Source organism: Erpetoichthys calabaricus, chromosome 16 (genome assembly GCF_900747795.2).
Source record: "Erpetoichthys calabaricus chromosome 16, fErpCal1.3, whole genome shotgun sequence".
Lineage (NCBI taxonomy): Eukaryota > Metazoa > Chordata > Cladistia > Polypteriformes > Polypteridae > Erpetoichthys > Erpetoichthys calabaricus.
In genome coordinates this window covers 102,889,283-102,911,805 of record NC_041409.2, presented here as the reverse complement: position 1 = coordinate 102,911,805, position 22,523 = coordinate 102,889,283, and the positions used below count along the sequence as shown (strand labels likewise).

Sequence of the window (22,523 nt, the reverse complement as noted above, 5' to 3'; positions counted from 1 at the left end):
GAGATGACATGCACAAACGTCTACTATTTTAACACACATAAAATGTGTGGAGGATTGTTACATAGTTTTTATATCGCATGTTTAAGCAGTTCAGTGTCTTTTGCTGGTACGCAGTATTACATGAAAGCAAAATTAGACATGTAAATGAAGGAAGTATTCAGTAAATCTTTTGAAAACAACTATATTGAACTTCAAGTGCTAATTAAGAGGTGTTTAGGCTGTGAAAAAGTTTATGAAAATTTACTCAATAAACAGAATTACACCAGCCCAATCCTTGTAGGTAACCTTTGAATGTTTGACATGTTAAGTGATAAACCGTCAGATTGAAATGCTGTGAAGTGGCAGGTAAAGCTAGATGATGTAAAACAGTATCTTAGTTACTCCAAATATAAGCTGTTAAAAATGGCAACCATATTTTCAGTTTCGGCAACCAAACAGTGATGTCTGGTTGCTAAGCCCGGTAACTGCTTTTAAAAGTCAGCGTTGACCGTCATTTGTACGTTGCGCCTGTGGGGTATTCAGCACACTCTGTAACACATTCTGTAACATTGCCATATTATAATTGAATTAACTACTGTTACTGTTCTATGAATCGTGGTTTGCTGCAAAACTAATTTACTTAATTTTCCAGTGAAGATTCACAAGGGCTTATTAATAAGGCCAGAAGCACTAGAGATGTTAAATAACATTAAACAAAAACTGTCCTTCTACTATGCGGAGCAGACCACAAGTGTCAGATGTGTTTATTTACAGTATTTTACAGCAGACATGTACAGTACATACAGTACATAACTTACAATATAGCACTCTTCAGGGCATGTATATGTACAGTAGGTAATGCCAGAAAGAGCACTTGACAGAGCATGAACTGTGCATACCATAATAACTGTCCCTGATGCCTCAAGCTTTCTAAGCTTCCCTGCTAATTGAAATGCTGTGATCACAGTCTGCATAGACAATTAAATACAATTAGTGGTGCAGTGTCATCATTGGGTTCCAGATCAATAAAAATCAATCGGACTTCCAACTGTAACTCTTGCTATAGAAGCAATGAAAGTCACAAGCAGTGCTTTACGGCTCTCTAATAAAGCACCCAGGGTTTCTATTGTCATGCCTTGTACTCGTGTCACCATTTTACCATATTTGATTTCAACTGACCCACTGTGCACGGCAGGTAGATGTTGATAAGGACACTTGCTGATCAGCCCTGCCTTCAGTTCTCCCAAATGCTTCTTAGGCAGCCTTATTAACTCTAGAGGCCATATGAGCTTGTGAAGTAAGTCATTTTTAAATTTCAAAACAATCATCTCTTTATATGGGTTATGTAAAAGAAGAGCATATCTAGTCTTAATCATAATTATTGTGTGTTATTGTGGTGCACCTAAAAGGCTGGAGTAATGGGGGCTTTGTCTGCTTTTGAACCAGTTGGTGCCAGTACTGAGGTCTGAAAGTCAACATTTTATCGATCCAGCACTACTAAGTGGTAATTTTTTTTTTATGACTACAAAAGAATTCACTTATATTTACAGTGGGGCATTTATATACTGAAAATAATCTGAAAAAAAAACACAAATAAAGAGAAAATATGAACATTGGAGGCCGTTAATGTTGCTTTCAGTCTCTTATTTTACTGACATTGTCTAAGCACAATACCTTTTTTTTTTATAAACTTAAAGTTCTCACTGAGGAAGTGCTGTATTCCCAGGATGAAGGTAAAAATGATACTTTAATAAAAAGGCTGCATGTCAGACTTGTAAAGAAACAGAGAAACACAAAGGATTAAAATACGCGCTTTGATCGTTCGACTAAAGAGGTGAGGTCAGCTGTGAAGTGGCACCGTTAAATGTGCGTTTCTTTCCAAACCAAAAGCTTTCCTGTCACTAGTCAAAGTAGAATAGAACATAATTAACATGCGACCACTGCTCAAAAATGCAAATTGAAGGAAATTCATCATTTAGAAGGTGGCAGTGTTTTTGAAGTCCAGGGAGTTCGATAGCCATTGAAGTTAATGATGCGTCATTATTGATTTAAGTGCCGCATTTTTTTGCTTGAATAGGGAAATTAACAGCAAGTGCGATACAAAAAAAGAAACTGCAAATAACATTGACACATCCAAACAAAATTAAGTTGAACAGCAAATGCCAACATGAGGATGAGATACAATTGTTAGTTTTGTATTAATTTTTTATTAACGTAGCATTTTTTTAAGTAACTGCAGTTTCATTAAGATAATGATGGAGGTTCGTTTGATTCAAAGGTTGGGTCTCTCACACGATTTGCCAACTTTTATACTTTCATCTAAATCAGCTGTTCTAATATTCTGATGAAGACTCCTGATTATTCAGACAAATCTGAAAACAAAACATACTTGGGTTATTATTTTCAGTAATTCATTTTTCACCATTTTGCCGAACACTATAAGGTATTGTTAGCAGCCTGATTTTGTAGCACCAAACGAGACAAGGGGTGACGTGGTTAGTATTGTTGCTCTGCATCTCTGGAGACCCGAGTTCAAATCACAGGGAGTAGAGGATGATGTGGTTCAGGTGTTGGAGCCAGAAATGAAATGTGGACTGGGCTGCAAACACCGAAGCCATCCGTGTACAAAAGGAAGCCAGACATGACGGGATATTGTATGGGCGCTTCAGCTTCTTGGACTCGGGCTGCTGTGAGATCACCACAATGTTGTACACCCTCTGAAGGACTTGCTGGTCAACGTTCAACGCCTATCAAAGTGCACCTGGAGAGCTTCATCAACAGCTTCTGCTAGATGTTATAACACAACCTCTACTGTTTTTCTTCAATTCGAGTGTGCAACTTTGAAATAGATTGTAGCGCTGTATACATGTATTCATATTTATATTAGAGGAGGAGCTCACAAAGGAAAAATGAAAGGCTGTCCTTTGATTTAAGTTAAGTCATTTTGGTTTTTGGGAAGATGAAGACAGTGGCATGTTAAGCAGGTCTGACAATACAGTACATGGATGGATGTTTTGTTTCTGGAAACAGTGGCAGAAATTCATTGACCTGACTTCAAATGCTAACCCATACATAGTCTATGAGAACTTTGTGTACCAAAATATTGCATCATTAAGGATATAGATGGAAAACTAGAGTGTCCAAAGAAAAAAAAACTTAAATATGAAGGCCTGGGTTCACATTTCAGGGAGTCCTTTGACACAGGCAGAACATTTTTTTTTTTTTTGTTCTTTATTTCGCCTTATACAATTTCTTGTATTAGGAATTTGGTAGTTTTCACATACCCCTTGGGGTCAGAGCGCTGGGTCAGCCATTGTACAGCACCCCTGGAGCAATTACAGGTTAAGGGCCTTGCTCAAGGGCCCAGCAGAGCAGTGGCCTTTTTGGCAGTGACGGGGATTCGAACCGGCAACCTTCGGGATACCAGTGCAGCTCCTTAGCCTCAGAGCCACCACTCTGCCATTTCTGCATTAAGATGTCGATCATGCGCAGTATCTCACGTCCACTGCAAGACATTCTGGTCATCCTACAGAGCAGAGTGCCTTCAACACAGGATGAACTCTACCGTAGTGCTTCAGGAGGCAGTACTGGAGAGATGTGTTCAAAAAACTTCTAGCTTAGTGTAGTGTAGTGTAGTGTAGTGTAGTGTAGTGTAGTGTAGTCCATCCATCCATCCAACTTCCAAACCCACTTATTCAAAGCAGGGAAGCTGAAAACAATCCCAGCAAGCATGGAATACATGGCAGGAAGAATTCTTTGACGGGGTGCCAGCCCATTGCAGGATGACCCTCCTCACACACACACACACACACACACACACACACACACACACACACACACACACACACACACACACACACACATACACACATACATACATACATACTATATATCAGCGGACAAGTTATCATTTGTAGTCTGCGTGTCTTTGGACTGTGGGAGTAATCCAGAGCACCCGTGGCACAGAGAAAAACAGGAAGACTCCGGAGACACAGGGAGCACTTGGGACACAAAACCCTAACTCCTTACTGCAAGGCAGCAGAGCTACCACTGCCCCACTGGGCCACCATCATTTGAGTATATTGATTATAAAGTAATTATGGAAATGATGCTATTTATACTTATTTATTTTTCAATTTATTCCGTCCAGTATATTCAGTATAGCTTTTATATGTCAGCTGCTTTAATGCTCTATTCTGACCTGGGTATCAACAATGTGTCCATTCAGCCATCCTCTAAACTGCTTATGCTCATGCTGTTTGGGGCTATGGGGGCCAAAGCCCCTCTTGGCAGTGTGTGACACAAAACAGGAACCAACCTGGACGAGATAACACTCCTCCACAGTTCAGTATGATGCACAGGCCCACATTCACGCATATCGGGCCAGCCGGAGTGTCCAGTTAACCTAACAGGCACCTCTCCAAGATTTGAAATAAATAACAATTACAATGAAAGCAAACAATCTGTTTTAAGTTCCAACAGCACGTATAAACTTATAAGACAAACCAAATGTTCCAAGACCAATCATCTTTTTGCAATCAGGAATAAAGTTTGAGTCTTGTTTTTCTGTTCCTCTGGTGGACTCTCTGCGCAGGTCTGTGGAGGACATTTAGTTCATCTCGATATTTAAACTGCACATGAAGAATGACTTTTTCTCTGCAGTACTGTATTGTAGTTCTCCTGCCCCCAAGTAAACCACCTTACTGCATGGATGTCGACCATGCTGCCCCCTTAAGGTCCACTGACTCAGACGCACCACTTCAATGCCAGTACAATTTGTAGGCAGCACCTGCTATCTTGCTAGCTCTCTGGCATTTGACTTTTATAAAAGTATTTTTCTATTGCTATCTTGGTTGCTTTATATTTTATAACTAGCTGGCCTGTTCCATAACAAATTATGGACTTGGTCAAACATTTAAATGTAAGTGCAGAAGAAGCCGCTAAGCTTCCTTTACTTGTAGCACTAGCCTCCATTAACTGTAACTGTCACACAGACAGAACACGGCTTCTGTTACAAAGTTTGCTTGTAAAGGTTCTGCTGCCTCACACTTCAGAGTTGAAATCCTGGCCCAGGTGCTCTCTGAAGCTTCCCCTGTGTCAGTGGGGGCCTACTCAGCATGCTCTGGTTTATCATGTTACACATAAAAGAAATTAAGCAAAATTACGGCACTCTAACCTAGCAGAATGTAAATGAAGTCATTTGTTTTTGAGGTGAGCCACACAGCGGCAGGTTAAGCGGGTTTCAAATGTATTGACGGGTGTTTAGCTTCTAGGAAGAGTGACATAACACAGGGGTGAAGTCTTTATCACATAGGTGGATTCAGGAAGTTTTCAGATCCCTTCACGTTCTGCACACTTTATTGTGTTGTAGGTTTAATTTTAATTGGATGCTTTTGCCAAACTGAAATCTCTCATTCCTAGAAGTGTTCAGGCCCTTAATGAAGTGCTTTGAGAAACCCCTTTGGCAGCAATTCCAGCTTTCTGTCTGCTTGATAAGTCTCCACGAGCTTTGTACACCTGGATTTAGGCAGTCTATCCTGCTCCTCTTGGCAGATTTTCTCCGGCTCTGCTACATTAAATGGGAAGTGTCTGTAAACTGCAATCTTCAGGGTGCTCCTCACATGGGTTTAAGTCTGGGCACTCAAGGACAGTGAGAGACTTGTCCAGAGGCCACACCAGTGCTGTCTTGCTTGTAAACTTGGGGTCATTAACTAGGGTGGTGCTTTCTGGAGGCGCTTCAGGAGCCCCTCTCTGTATTTGGCTGTATTCATTCTTCTGGCTATTCTGACCCGTCACCACGACCCCATAGTATGATGCTGCCATCACGGCCATCGCCATACTTCACCGTAGGGATTATATTAGGCAGGTGGTGAGCAGTGCTTGGTCTTCTCCAGATTCAGTGCTTGGAGGTCTGCCCAAAAAGTTCATTTTTGTTTCATCAGACAAGAGAGTCTGTTTGCGTCATACTCTGAGAGTACACGTGGGCTGTCATATGCCCTTTCCTCAGTAGTGGTCCCTGTCCAGCCTCTCTTCTAAAAACAGCCAATTGATGGAGTGCTGCTAAGATGGTCATTTTTTCAATGGGTTCTCCCATCTTAGCAGAGGACCTCTGAAGCTCTTTTAGAGTGACCATTAAGTAACTTCTTGTTCACCTTCCTGACCAAGGCTCTTCTTGTCCAGTTATTCAGTTTGGCTGGGAAGCCACCTCTAGGAAGAGTCCTGGTGCTTTCAGACTTCTTCCATTTCACAATTCCTAAGGCCATTGTGCTCCAGGGGACACTTGAAGCCTTAGAAATAGTTTATCCCCCCCGCTTTGATTGGTGCCTCACCGCAGTTTGATCACGTGGGTCTACAGCGAACTCCTTGGGCTTCATGGCTTGGTTTTCATCCTGATATGCAGTGTGAATTGTGGCTCTTTATACACACAGGTAGACGTGTGCCTTTGTACACAACGGCCACTCAGTACGGTTTGCCACAGGCTTGGACTCCAATCACGTTTTCAGCACATCTCAAAGAGAATGAAAGCACACAGGATACTCCTGAGCACAAACTGGACTGACAACAACAGAGGCTCTACTTGATGATAAGAAGGAGAAATGTCAGCTTTTGGTTTTCAAAAATATTGCAAACTTTTCTTAAAACATGTCACTTTCTTATTATGGGTTATCGAGTGTAGACTGATGGGCAGAAATGGCAAACTTTATCAATTTAAAATTAAATCTCCAACACAATAAAGTGAGCAAATGGGGTCTCAAATGCATCTGAATCCACTGAGCTGGTTTCAACTGCTGGCTCACTCTCAGGATATGTGAACTTTGTGCACAGGAACACTGGTTGTGAATTATAAAGAATGGAAATGGAAAATCCGATCACACAGGGAAAAAGGAGCTTCAACCTTACAAAAATGAGCAAAATCCACACAGTGAGGGATGAGGGCAACTTTCTAAAACAGGTCAGTGCAGCAGTGAGCCACAAACGCTACCTTAATGCCGTCCAAATCTAAAGACCTCTCTTAGAAATCAGCAGAGTTTGGTCAAAGACAGATTATCAGATAGCATTAGGTATAGGTGAATACCAAAAGGTAGCAATAATGATCACAGCACAAATAAAAGAGAGAATCCATTTTGAAACCTGCGAGTAACCTGCAGCGCACTCCCCTTCCCTTTAATCGAGCAATTTGTTTGACAGACTCAGCAGAAGTCCCCCTTTTCAAGGTTGACTCTGAATTATTAATGCATGTGGCACACGTCCTGCTATTTTATTCAATTGCTGGACACCAAACCCAAAATCGAATCAATAGGAATTGTAAAGTGACTTGACTGGCTTCTGCAACAGTGTTCTTTCTGGCTGCTTTGCATTCTAAAAAGGCAGCAGTGTGTGGAAGACTTTGAAGAAGTCAGCTATGGCTGACTGGACTCATTCACCAAAGAATGACATTAATCACAGTTCAGTTTCACAACTGGCGCTAATCTGGTGCATGCTTCACAAAGCAGAAGCTTTTAAGGACAGATGGAAATGAAGGCCTGCATTTTACATACTCACTGGTAGGGGGCATACAATAATTACTTGTCAAAGCTTGCAATTAAAAAATACATTTAAATGTATGTTTTTTCCCAGTTTTAATTATAACTTATAGAAGCAGGAAGGGCTTTGGAGCATTTCTAATTTGACTATGAGACATAAATGGTTTTTGTTTGATTCCTGAAAAAATAATAATTCATTAGAGTGTGACAAAATTAAAGCAGGAGTGAGACAGATAATTTCTCCATTTACAGGCCATCAATTTATTTGACTTTTTTTAAAAGCAAAATAAAATAACCTTCTGAAGCCATGTATTCTAATAAAGACTTGCAGGGAACCCGGCAGCAACTCAGTGTTTTGGGGTGCTTGGTTAAATATCTAGTGCCTAGAAAAAGTATTCACCCCACACTCCCAAAAATGTTTTCACATTTTATTATCTCAAATTCTAAAATTACAGTATATTAATATAAAACGCTTTCCAGCCAAATCCAAAGGAGCAAACTGAAATCCTTTCTACAATTTGCTAAAAGTGGTGAGATTTCAAAAGTCTTCTTTCCTTTGTCAGTCTCGGACTCCCTTTGCTCAGGTGGCATGCGTTTTGTTGGTGGTCTTCACCTGGTGGCTCACCTGTTTCCAGTTACTTGATGAGGATAAATCCCTCTCTCCTTCTCATCAAGGTTGAGAGATATTGGTCGAGATTTCCCCAAAGCAAAATAAAATGAAGACAAAAGAACAGTCAAAGCAAATCATGGGTGAAATTGAAGAGAAGTACAGAACCAGAAAAAGAGCACAAGCACAACCTCAAAGGCACTGAACAGGCCACAGTGGACTCCATCATGTATAACAAAAAAAAATAGGAAAGTGCAGCCACATTGCCGAGGTCAGAAATGGCCACCAAATGGCATTCAAGTCAGTGACTGTGACTGGAGCAGACGGTCATGGCTCAACAGTCTCCAAGGCATTGCACAAATAGGGTCTCCTGGAAGAGTGGCAAGGGAGAAGCACATGCACTACCCCGAAAAGCCACTTGGAAGGTATGGAGGCACTGCAAACACCACAAAAACCTAAACTTTCAAGGCCATCATTCACCACTTGAAAAAGTACGTTGTGAGTGCACTTTAATCTGACAGTGTTCATGTACAGCAGTCCAAAATCAAACTCTTCCCAAATTAGCACTGGCAGGCTTCTCTGGGCTAAATGGCCTGTTCACGTCACAGTTGTTCTGAAATGTGAAACAGCCAAGTGTTTTCTGTTGTATTTATGTCTGCTTTTGGATTTCGCCTTTTATATTTGACTTTTTTTAGATATGGCTTCTTGCTAGTTTTTTGGATTTTGCTTAGTGGATTAAGTTTTTGTTCAAATATTGTAGTGGTCTCAGTGTATGGAAATTCTACATATAGGAAGGAGACCATAAAACCCCCAGATGTTTTTTTCAAAGAAATTTTCTAGCAGCCTCTGTTTTTCTTATGACTGAAGCAAACTATTTTTGATGGCAACGAACAAGTAACAGCCATCACTGACAGTAAGGAATAAAACTGCACAGTACAGACTGTCACTGATTTCTGTAATTGTCTTTTTTCGTGTACACATGTTACCAGGAACTGCGGCACAGTATGCTTGGTCACAGATAAGCAGATCATTCGGCAGCTGGAAGCTGCTGCCCGTATTTTCTGATGTCTGACGTTCACATTGTAACTGTGTTTTGTCAGGGAGTACAGCTGCTGGGAGCAGAAGGTAACACACGAAGCCATACCTCTTTACAAAGACCACCTGTCTCTGCTGAGGGATCCATTGTCAGTTAGTGGTAGGTTTTCACACCATCATTATGGTTTTTCCAAGTCTGTGAGGTCCTATTTCATTATACCATACACAACATGTGGCACCATTTTAGTTTTTGTGCTTTGCAACACAGTACTATTGCTTCACTTTCATTTTAGAAATGCTTGAAACTTTTTCCTTTAAATAAGTACATAAGTACTTATTTCACCTCGCCTGGTTCATCAATGGCTCACAGTCTGCTATTTCATTTTGGTGCACTCTGTCCTGGGTGCGCGTGACCCTACTGCACACATTTTTACTTCTGTAGGTGAGTCATGTTGTAGTGAGCCAGACAGAATCACTGGGTGGTTGACATTGTTTAAAAACGAATAGCAGAAAACAAAATGGCACTGAGGTATATGACCTGAGCTCTTCTGAGTTAGGTGATCAAAAGCAAATAATATTTGATGAGATGGAGAATGCACTTAAAAAGTATGATGCTGTGAGGAAAGCACACTGGTTAAATGTAATGCCGTAGCAAATTTTAAATCTATTGAAAATTTACTGATATTCATGTTTTTTTTTAATTTGCTTATCCAGTACAGGGTCATGGGGACTATCCTGGCAGTATGAGGCTCGATATAGAAACTAGCATTGAGCAAGGGCACCTGACACACACACTCGTGGCCATGAAGAAGGAAAAGCCATACAACAGTGGAAGATCAAGTAAGACCTACACCGACAGAATTTGAACTTGGAATGTTTAAGCTGTGAGGCAGAAGCAGGAACCAGTGCGCCAAAACTGAAAACACTAAAACAAAACTATAATTAGAACGCAAGGGGAGAAAACACGCTGCAAACAGTTTTACAAGCACCACTCTATGAAAGGCAACACTAAATTATTTTAATACTAAAATGAAACGGAATTTTAAAGTGGACTCAGCTAACATCAAAGTGCTTCATTTTCTGCCTTCACTGCAATATGGATGTCACGGTAAAACTAAAAACGTATTAATTTCAAGCAGTGTAGAAATGTATTTTTTTAGGCTTTTAGTTCATGCTTTTAAATATAAAATGTCCATCCACACATTTCAATTACATTATTAATTTTCACATTTTGGCCTCAGGGAATTTTGGAATCCAGAAGTGATCACATATGCAAGCTGAAACTTTTAGAAATGCTTAGCTTAGGGCTGGCAGGTTGAGATAGCATGAAATGATTATTAGAAAGAAAGAAAGAAAGAAAGAAAGAAAGAAAGAAAGAAAGAAAGAAAGAAAGAAAGAAAGAAAGAAAGAAAGATAATCTGGTGGCGTGTGGGGCCTCAGCCCAATGTGCACACGAGACAAATTAGAGAACACAGAAAAAAGCCAGGAGGACACTGGGATGGCATAGACGCACTGCACAGAGAAGGGCTGGCTGAAGATTTGAACCCAGAGAGATGAAGTCTGTTGCATGTTTATCCCAGCCTCGTTTCTTTTCTTATTATTTAGTTCTTGTCCTTCATTTATTTTGTGCTTTCTTTTATGTTTGTATTTTACTATTATTTATTGAGTGTTGCTTTGTTGCCTTATGTTAATTATGAACTTTTTAGCCTTTTGTTTTATGAACCTTGTTCTTTTCATTTTAATAATAATAATAATTCTTTGCATTTATATAGCGCTTTTTCTCACTACTCAAAGCGCTCAGCAATTGCAGGTTAAGGACCTTGCTGAAGGGCCCAACAGAGCAGAGTCCCTATTGGCATTTACGGGATTCGAACCGGCAACCTTCCGATTGCCAGTGCAGATCCCTAGCCTCAGAGCCACCACTCCGCCTATTTTGAGCCTAAGGAGGTGGGCCATGTGATGCTGCAGCCCTGGGGTGGTCCCCAGGCCTATATAAGCCTGTAACAGCCTTAGTGCTGCTGCTGTAACATCATGTAAGCTTTCATCTTTTCTTTGTTCTTTGCATTTCTGAATTTTGATTATTGTTAGGTAGACATAAGACAATACACTTATCCCATGATAGAGTTGACATTGTGATTCAAGTTTCACAACATTAAATCTTCATCAAATAAATGTATGTTTAGTTTTATTGCTTATGAGATTGTCAGACATCAATTTATTAATTGACACATTCCAAAATAAATTCAAATCAGTTTTTTATAAGGCTTTTCTTTTAAAATAAAATAATCTTAAATCAGCGGGTAAAACATACACCAAATGACAGCTGATCCCAAGAATTCAGCTCAATAATAATTGTGCTCTGAGAAGTCGCCCCTATCTGCTGTTATGTCCATGGGAAGCACCTCATAAAGTACGACACACCAACTGACAACTAGCCACAGATATTCTTGGCCCTGATCATCTGTCACTGTCGTCTGCTGTCTCTCCCCGAAATCCACTGAAGACCACTTATCCTCTGCAAGGGCATCTGTTTATCCAGTGCTCCGTTGCTGCTTGTATTCTAGAACCTTCCCAGATTTTTTAAGTGTACCCTGAATACTCCTTGGGTTTATGGAATGCAGCTCATTGTACCTGCCACGCCCATTTTCAGGGTAATCTGCTGACTGCTACAATATTACCATAAAATATTTGCACTTCAGTAACATAATTAATAATAATTAAAAATGTCACTGTACCCTGTACATGTGTCAATAATGGGCCCATAAAACTATAATATAAAATTAGTGCACCACAAAAGCATCCACACTTAAACTTTTCTTTTGCTTTCTGAATTAACATAAAACGTTGCTCCTTTTACCTCCTATTAGATAGATAGATAGATAGATAGATAGATAGATAGATAGATAGATAGATAGATAGATAGATAGATAGATAGATAGATAGATACTTTATTAATCCCAAGGGGAAATTCACAGCTGTGGGTCCCAACTGGATCTTTGATAAATGTACCATGTTATATTGTCTTTTAAGAAAAATGAGAACTTCAACAGTCTGCATATGGCTGAGCACCTTGCAGTTGAAAACACTCACTCGCTCACTGCGTATAGACGTATTATTTGAGCAGAAAAGCAAACATTGGGAATTTGGCTGCTTTCTCTCTCCTCTGTGCTAAAGGACTGCTGTTGAGAGCAATGAAAGATCCACTGCTGTTTAATTCCTTCTTGCTGTAACCTATCTCATTTCTGAATCAGTATTAGTGAAAGGTGAATCACCGTCTGGAACAGTCGTGCTCACATTGGGAGCTGGTGAGAGCGGCACTTCCTGCAGCCTTTTGATACATTAGAACATTAGAACAATCTGGACAAGAACAGGCCATTCAGCCTAACAAAGCTTGCAAGTCCTATCCACATAATTCTTCTAAAAAAACATCAAGTCGAGTTTTGAAAGTCCCTAAAGTCTTACTGTCCACCACATTACTTGGTCGTTTATTTTTCTATGATTCTCTGTGTAAAGAAAAACTTGCTAATGTTTGTGCGAAATTTACCCTTAACAAGTTTCTAACTGTGTCCCCGTGTTTTTGAAGAACTCATTTTAAAATAAGTCCTGATCCACTGGACTGTTTGTCTTCATAATTTTAAACACTTCAGTCAGGTCTCCTGTTAATCTTCTATTTCTTAAACTGTAAAGGCTCAGCTCTGTTAATCTTTCCTCATAACTCATCCCCTATAGTCCTGGACTCAGCCTAGTTGGTCTTCTCTGGCCCTTTTCTAGTGCTGTTATGTCCTTTTTGTTGTCTGGAGACCCAAACTGCACACAGGACTCCAGATGAGGCCTCAACAGTGTGTTATAAAGCCTGAGCAGAACCTCCTGTGACTTGTACTCCACACACACATTGTGCTATAGAATTTAACATTCTGTTAGCCTTCTTAATGGCTTCTAACACTGTCAGGAAGTTGATAGCGCAGAGTCCACTGTGACTCCTAAATCCTTCTCATAAGATATATTCTCGATTTTCAGACATCCCAATTCACCTATCTTGGTATCATCTGCAAACTTAACCAGCTTGTTACTTATACTCCTATCTAAATCATTTATATATATTATAAATAACCAGCGGTCCCAGCAATGCCCCCTGCTGGTCACCACTCTTAACATCAGCCAATTCTGATGAGGTTCCTCGCACCATCACCCTCTGCTTCCTGTGTCTGAGCCAATTCTGCACCCATCTACAAACATCACCCTGAACTCCAATTTCTTTTAGTTTGATGCTCACCCACTCATGTGGTGCCTTAACAGATGCTTTCTGAAAGTTAAGATAAATAATCTCATCTGCTCCACTCTGACCATATCCTTTTGTTGCCTCCTCATAGAAATCAAACATGTTAATAAAACATGACCTCCCGCTTCTGAACCCATGCTGACTCCTGTTCTTGCCATGTGCTACTCAATCTTATCCTTAACTAGCTGTCCCACCGCAGTTCTGCCCACATAGTTGTAAAACAGGACAAACTTTAAAAATCAATAACAAAAATGTAATTCTGGCCAAGCAGAAGGTAGGTATGCTCCAATGTCAGACGTTGTCACTATATCTGATCGTGTTCAGCTCTGATGGAAGAGTGTCCCCCACGTGGGGAGAAAAGCACATGGCCGTGATATATCTGGCAATCAGCAGCTAAACTCTAAAACACATGTAACGTCAAACATTACTCCTTAACAATCTGTAGATGATAATATCTGCTGAACAAGCAGGTATCGCTAGCTAAGCGGAGGCAAGGTACGCTCCAACATGTGGCCAGAGGTAGAGCAACTCAAATAGGGGCTGGTGCATGCTGCTCACTTGGATTCACGCAAATAAATCGGTACTGCAATTGAACTATGATACTTCACGCAATGAGAGGAATTGCAAAATCAACTGGAATGTTCAAGCAAATTATAGAAAAAAACCTGATCTAAATCCGTTAAGTAGTTGTCTCATGAAAAGCTGACTGACATACAAGACAGACAGAACCTTGTCAGTTCTGCTCCTCGGCTTTGAGGACTGTTCCAATATGATAGAAAGTTGGTTCTTTTCTGTTTCCAGACAGTTTTGAAATGAAAACAAGCCAGCAGATGCTGTGGTTCATTTGTAAAACTATGCTGTCATTTGCCCTACATGTTAGAGGATGCGAGTTCTCAAGTGTGCAGGCCACTTTTACGAACAGTGATGTCTGTTGCACACTGAGAATCGTCACCTTCACACAATTCAACAGATGGTAAATTATGGTTCTGCCACAGTGTGGTTTGTCGTGGTGTGCTTTAGTGAGTGTTTTTCAATCAGATGTTTAAATCCTCTGCTTTTGACAAAAGACACTTTAGTTTAGCTTTGTGTTTCATTTCCATCACATGGTAGTGTCATAAATACACAATACAAGGCCACATTTCATTTTGGCAGTATATGCGATGCAATGAAATGTTGCCTCATGCCTGCTGTCAGTGCTCTCCTCTTTTTGATCTTTAGCGTTGCTTAAGGTTAAACCAGGCCTTCATTTCTTTTTTATTTCTATGTTCAGTGCTAAGACATTTGCTTACTGTACCTGCTTGTATTCATCGTCTGGGTTTCCCATTCTTGTTTATGACCATTCTGCTGCTGTTAGGATTTTTAGCTTTGGTTTTTGAACTCTTTTTGTTTTTGATTGCTTTCTTTTTTGGTTTTGTTTTTGGTATATTGTTTTTTTTAATAAACATTTTGGTTGTATTCTTTTGGGTGAGTGGTTTATTACAGTTATCTCTCTCCCTGTGAATGTTATAAGCGTTGGCCCCTTTTGAAGTTTGAGCCTGTGTCTTGTATCTGGTGAACTGTTTTAACTATATTTAAATGGAAAATAATTGCTCTAAAGTAACATTGTTGGCAGAGAAGCAAAGTGATGCAGTGTTACAGTGTTTTAGTCATTTTCTGGGTGGAATCTGCATGCTCTTCTTCTTTGGGTTTCTTTGTGTATTCTGGTTTCTTGAAAACAAAAATTGACAAAAACAGTCAATTCAGCCCAAAAAATGTGCCAATCCCTGCCATTGTTTACCTAAATCTAACATTTTACTTTCTATGTGTTATACTTATTTTTGCCCAAACCTGTGTTCTGTCCAGTTCCCTCTGTAATGATACTACCTTATCTGCCCAGTCTTCCCATTTAGGTATCATTGGTAAACTTGACCAGTCATGTACGTATATTAAAAAGAGCAGAGGCTTCAGAACTAGCCCTGATGGATGCCTCTGTTAACAACACCCAGTTCTGAAGATGTTCCTTTCCACATAACCCTTTGGTTTCAATGTTAAAGCCAATTTTATACCCATCCACACACTGTGTCCTGAATTCCCACGACTTTTAGTTTGATCCCTAGTTTCTCATGTGGAACCTTACCAAAGGCCTTCTGAAAATCAAGATAAATCATATTATCTGCACTTCTCTGATTGTCTGCTTTTGTCATATCAGCGAAACATGTTGACTAACTGCTAATACACCTTTTGGTTTCTCTCAGTTTTGTCTTATATTGGAAAAAAAAATGCACACAAACACACACACACGAGAAAGAACCTGCGATTCCACACGAGCAGTGCTTGGGAGAGGTCCAGATTCACAAGTTTGGACCACTGCACGCCAGACCACTCCTTGTATGTTCAGTATCCGAAAAAATATAAATGACACTGCTGTCACAATGGACTCTGTCACCCTACATCCACGTAATTTAACTACATGGCCTCAGTAAATGGATGGACGAGAGTAGGTCTAATATGTCTCACTAGACGTATGGCAGACACTGGGGCAATACGTAAAGCAGGTGCAGCCAATGTGTCAGCATCCTTGTTTGACCCCAACTAGCTCATTTTTTAGTGCGTATCATTGTGGCCCATCAGTTTAATCTCATAACCTGCCGTTTGACACAAGTGGATTTCTACTGTCTAACATCTTTAATTGAGAAGGAAAACCAAAAACCAAAGCCAGCTTTCAAGCAGACATATCTGAATTTTTCATCGTGAGGTAAATTACGGCTACACTGAAATGAGAACATTCTGTTTCAAAGCAGACACAAGTCAGACTCCCTGTAAGGAGTCCAATTCCTCGGATCTTGCACATAAAGATTCTTCAAATCAAGAATTCTGCATTGAGGACAGCTACCATCCCTCTTCAAAATCAAAGACGGCACATTTATTTCGACTCTGCAGTACCCTTCAAGTGATAATGAAAGCAAAAATTGATTTTTTTCCCCTCTGCACAAACAAAGGGAAGGCTTTTTCCTTGGCTACAAGGAACGTGTATATTATGCCTTCATTCCTCCCATCTCTTCCTTCAGATAAGGCTAATCTTTGTTCAAACACAATGGTGATGATCTGTGCGGTTCTGCAAATCTTCTTGTGTTACTCGCTTATAGAACCATTGACAGCTCAGAGATTACTGCACAGGAACTCTTTCTAGCTTAACAACCGCAGTGCAGATACACGCCGATATACTGAAGCTGAATGTTAATCACCATTATGCTTCAGAAACAATTGCCCTCCACCATTTGTCAGGGACTGCAACAAAAGAACAGATCCATCTCAAAGTTCTCACTCCCACTGAGCACTTCGCACGTGCTGTGTCTGTGAATTATCCTCCTTTAGTAACATCTATTAATATGCGAGGCAAAGCTTCACGGAAAGGACTGAGCAGGAAGAAACTCAGACATTTAAACATCACAGGCTTCCAAGTTACTCAGTTAGACGAGATGTGTCAGTGACCGCTCAATGGATTCTGTGATCGGGGTGAGCCATGGGCGCTGTGGCTGAGTGGGTTTGTACAGACACCACAGTCCGAGGATCCTCTCCTGCCACTTGTGCCACGCGTGTCCTCTCCACCTTCAAAGCCATTTTCTCCTGCGGCACACTGGCATGCCATTAAGTTGACTTGAGGCTCCAGATGGACTTGGAATAAGTGTGACCCGTCATGTCCTATGAAAAGCAGGTGGCTACTTTAAAAACTGGCGGCTTTGCTTGTGCTTCAAGGTAATTTAATTGAAAATGAATTTAGCATTCATGCTAGGGAAGCTATTTGGTCCTGTTCACAGCCATAAACTGCGTACTGCCCTCGCCCATTCTGGGGAACACAGCAGCTCTGCCAGGTCCTGTAAATCACCTCCCCTTGGTTGTTAATGGGCTTAGTAACATACACACAGTTATTTAGTCTTATGCAAATACTGCTGTAAAAAACAATCAAGGAAAAGATCATTTGTAACTGCCACAGTACTTACCAGATCAAAGCGTGATTTTTTTATCTCAAGGACGACAGAGGTTAGTAGCCCTGCTAACTCCCTGCTTCAAACTCTGGTCTGCTCACTGTCAGTATGCATTGTAGGTGTAGTCTTTTCAGGTTTACTGCAGTTAAAACTGATTGATCACAGATGGAGTATTCATTTACTTCTTCATCCCCCATCCAAACCCCTGAAATGACTTCCTGGCTACACCCCTGAAATGCAGAGCAGTACTCTCACTACAGGCCACTGTGATATTCTGTTCATCTCCCTACCTCACCACCCTGCTTATCCAGGTCAACGTTCTGGAGAAACAGACGCTGTCTTGGGAGTACTGGGTGCAGGATGTGAGCTAACCCCTGATGGGACACCAATGTGCAAATCCATAACAGGACATTATATTTAGAGTGTCCAATTAGAATGACATCCCTTTGGGATTTTGGAAGAAAATGGGCTACCCATCTACTTCTGTTCAACAACTGGGGAATCTCATATGTCCGTTTATCATTAAACCTGATTTTAACTCAACTCCAGGTCACAGGGTCAGACCTGATTGTAGCTGCATTGGGCACAAGGCAAGAACAGGCCTTGGAGGGGTCACCAGGCCATTGAAGGGCATGAGTATACATCTACACACACTGACTCACAGCATGCCAGTTTAGAGTGATAAGTTAGCCTAAACAGGCACATTTTTGGGAAAGTAGGGGTACCCAGAGTGAAATCCAAATAAGCAACGGATGAAAAGTGCAAACACCACCCAGCAGCCATGCCAGCAATCAAACCCAATCTCCCAATCTATCCAGTGCAGTCCTGTGCTGCCCACATTATGGTATTCCACAGTGTAAAAAGGTAAAACTCCAGCGTCTCGGAGGAGAACACTACATTTTTAGGTTTTCATAGAGATGGTAATACAGTATATTTTCAAAACCTTGACATAAAAACTGTAAAATGATTCAAATAAAAAGGAAAATGAGAAAATGTGCTATGGGGAAATCTTGTGAAATCATGATATTACACTTTGAAAATGTTTTACTTAAAATAGACACTTATGTAGAGATTGAGTGTCGGGCCACAGATTTACCCAGTAGCCATGATAATACTAAAGTCAAGAGCCCCCATGACAGCCATGAGGGAAACTGTTACACTATGTCATCTATCTATCTATCTATCTATCTATCTATCTATCTATCTATCTATCTATCTATCTATCTATCTATCTATCTATCTATCTATCTATCTATCTATCTATCTATCTATCTATCTATCTATCTATCTATCTATCTATCTATCTATAGTGCCTTTCACATCTATCTGTCATTATATAGTGCCTTTCATATCTATCTATCTATCTATCTATCTATCTATCTATCTATCTATCTATCTATCTATCTATCTATCTATCTATCTATCTATCTATCTATCTATCTATCTATCTATCTATCTATCTATCTATCTATCTATCTATCTATCATTTATTAATAGCCATGTCTAATTTTCCCTATAATACAAATAGTTTGTGAGATTTGTTTTAGACTAGAAAGCGTATGCAGGGAAATAGCTGCATAACATTGACCGCACTCTACAACTGTATGCATACTCTTTCTATTAACCTTACAAAAGGTGTCTTTTTAAATGACCTCCTTGGACTCATGCTTTATTCTTTTTTTCTTAAATCAATTAACTACAAATCAGAAAGATAACATTTATTTTCAAAGTGTAAGGGATTTATTCCCAAATGATAAAGAATAAAAATGTCCCCGAGTCTATACCTGTAGTTCTGCTGTCAAGTGGTCACCTGTGGAAGACATGGTGTAGATGGCAGGATGATACGTTACCTGATTGGCTCTGGAGGTGGTCATGGGATCGGATGGAGAGGACTTGGTGGTAGTTGGGGAGGATGGCAATGTCTGGGAACAAAGCAGTTCAGGAGCAAAATAATCAGTCTTTACAAACTTTGTACTATTAAGTTCTAAAGTAAAGAAAAAAAAACAAAATGTGTGGCCTTGGCAGATATAATATAAACATAAATTTAAAAATGAGTACACAAGTAAGAAATGTAAAAAACATTAAAAAGAGAAACCATAATAAACAAAATGATGTTTTAGGAGCTGATTATGCAGATATAATGACCACATTGATGAGAGTCGCACACTTTGCTCTTCATCTAATTTTTGAAAGGACTAACATTTGAAGCACTGTGATAAAACTAATCCTTTACATCCAAAGCTCTGCACTTGTTATATTATTAGATTAGAGTTAGATAACAACAAGTTGATGTTTGTTGAGAGATTGAGAAGTCTGGGCCATGCTGCTGTGACACTCACTGGGTTAAGTGGAGGACACGCACATTAGGACTATAAATATATATATATAAACAGTAGGTAAGGTCTTGAAGATGGATTTTGTGGTACAAGTCAGTCCTCACTTCAACAGTGCACTTTTAAACAGTTTTAATGTGGAATAAATTCTGAACAGAAGTGAAACATGCAGTGTCGCACTTTACTAACATATGCGGACATAACAGCATAAAACACATGGCACCGTCAAGAACAACACTGTGTTCATTATCTCAGTTTTCACAGATGCAAGGGGCTAGTAAATAATTGATAAATGCGTGTCAGTTAAAAACTGCACACACATGCAGAGCTTCAGCTTTCTGTCTGCTTGAAAACATAAAATCCCAGTAGGCGCAGGCGTGAAGCACATTTTCACTGCATGTTTTCAAGTTTCCAAGGTTTACCCTCACAGATGGGCACCCATAAGCTCTCCTTCATACGTGACTGCTGCTGTGTTTTTACGCTGATCCATGCATGTCATGTGGCCTAGACATTATTACTCTCATAATGCTGTGCCACAGGTGGAGCTAATGGTATAAGAATGAATCAGAATGGCCACGAGATGAACACAAGTCATACTAGCAGGGCTCATAACACAATAAACAGCCAGTCTTTCAACGCAGCCCAATATATGAACCAGAATTCAAAGTTAAAATGACCCCAAACCAAAAGTCATTCTAACAGGAAGTCTTTCTTAAAAATCCAGAAGAAATGCAACAGTCTTGGACGAGGAACTTATTCAAGCCACTGTCACCCTACTGATTGACAAGTGACACAACTTGAGGGTATGGCCTATCAACCGGGACTCATATCTTAGGAACATCTACCCAAAATGACAACACCTGTAGAAGAAACTGAAGAATTACAATGGTGGTAAAATAATGTTTTTGTAAAACAGTCATTTGTAATTTTGAGGAAAGCCTGTATACTCCACAACACGTGCACAACTCTAATGCAAAGTAATAAATGGCATTGTTGCCTTTTGTAAAAATGTTCACTGTGAAAACCTTGACTTTTTCCCTACCGCATGCCAAATATGTGTGTGTGTTAACTGCTGTGTGTAAACTTGCAAGGGGGTCTCTAGACCGGTGTTGGATTCTGCCTCATCTTAATGGAAAGGCTCCTACTGCCCATGGCCCCTAACTGGAGTTGAGAATGTAATAAGCCTCACCTTGCCCACCGCTATGACAAAGGACAATGACATTCTTCCAAACTGCTATAAGGACATAAATTTGAGAAACGAGTGAAGACCTTTCAGTCCATTTGTCACTTGCTTGTTTAGCTACATATTAAGGTTAAGGTTTCTGCTTTAACTCCGTGTCTCAGTAGCTTGTTCCAGATTCCCACAACTCTTTGCATGAAAAAGTACTTCATGGCTTCAGTCCTGAATGCACTTCCCATGTAAGGATTTATCTCCCTCATCATTTACATTTATTTGCTTGGCAGATGCTTTTATCCAAAGTGACTTACTAGTGGAGTAACATTAGGCCTGAGGCCTGTTTGTTCAGCAAGTGAAGTAGAACAAGGAACAAAAGTTGATTGCCACAAATGAAAAGACGTAATAACTAATGAATTTACAATCATAGGTTACAATCACTAAAGCAACTGCACTTAATCTAACCATAAATTAAACAATATCAAATATAACAAAGTTTTTTTTAACCAATTAGAGAGATATTCACAGGACAGTTGGGCCTGCAATTGCTTCTTAAATACATTGAGAGAGTCAGCAGTTCAGATGGAGGTAGGCAGCTTGTTCCACCAACTAGGAACTACGCAGGAGAAGTGTCTGAATTGAGACTTGAGACCACACAGAGGCAGCATCACCAGACGCTGTGCCCCATCAGACCTGAGTGGGTGAGAAGGAGCACAGGGCTTCACCAGTGTCTCCATATACTCAGGTGGTGACCCACTGACTACTCTGTAGGCAAGCATCAGGGATTTGAATTTAATGTGGGCAGATACAGGGAGCCAATGTAGCGAGGAGTGATGTGTGCCCATCTCGGCTGGTTAAATACAAGATGGGCTGCTGCATTCTGGACCATCTGCAGTGACTTGATAGCACACGTGGGTACTCCTGTCAGAAGTGAGTTGCAGTAGCCCCGACGTGACTGAAAACTGTTCCATAATGAACTTAAAACAGAACTTTGACAAGCAGGAGGGTACCATTCAGTTTATTGAGCTTATTGGTTAGCTAATACTGTAAGTGTGAAGGAGAATCTGTATGTGCATCGCCTTTATTGAATTGCATCCAATCATAACTGGGCTGCCCAAATAAAAACAATCATGCAGCGGCTGTGCAGTAGAAAATGAACTGATTCATGACATGGTATTTTGTGACAATTTATATGCCCATGAGATAAAGTACCAATGGCATCTCTGCATAAGGGTAGGATGGGCACTGCCCCCATCTCCCAGCAGATGGTGCTGTGATGCAAAAATGAAATAAGTAGTAAGCTTGCCTCAGTAATTTAAGGCATTGTTAAAATGGCTATAGCAAACTTACATTAGATATTAGAACTTTAGAACAATCTAGACAAGAACAGGCCATTCAGCCCAACAAAGCTCGCCAGTCCTATCCACTTAATTCTTCTAAAAAAACATCAAGTCAAGTTTTGAAAGTCCCTAAAGTCTTACTGTCGGTAGATCGCTTATTCCAAGTGTCTATCATTCTTTGTGTAAAGAAAAACTTCCTAATGTTTGTGTGAAATTTACCCTTAACGAGTTTCTAACTGTGTCCCCTTGTTCTTGACAAACTCATTTTAAAGTCACCGTCTCGATCCA

At 40.2% G+C, this 22,523-nt stretch overlaps 2 protein-coding genes across 7 annotated transcripts in view; one reads left to right on the top strand and one right to left on the bottom strand.

The window, feature by feature from the left end:
- The window catches only part of LOC114666870 (RNA-binding protein Nova-1), a 171,638-nt gene that overhangs the window by 7,030 nt on the left and 142,085 nt on the right, over positions 1–22,523 (bottom strand). For 5 of the 6 annotated variants that reach the window (XM_028821902.2, XM_028821903.2, XM_051919992.1 and 2 more), the window contains one exon: positions 19,239–19,310. The exons of the other annotated variant lie outside the window; for it this stretch is intronic. In XM_028821902.2, the coding sequence (XP_028677735.1) occupies positions 19,239–19,310 (72 nt within the window). The remainder of the gene's footprint in view (positions 1–19,238; positions 19,311–22,523) is intronic. 6 annotated transcript variants of the gene reach the window in all.
- Positions 1–22,523, top strand: part of aqr (aquarius intron-binding spliceosomal factor) — an 869,120-nt gene that overhangs the window by 706,123 nt on the left and 140,474 nt on the right. The window lies entirely within an intron of this gene.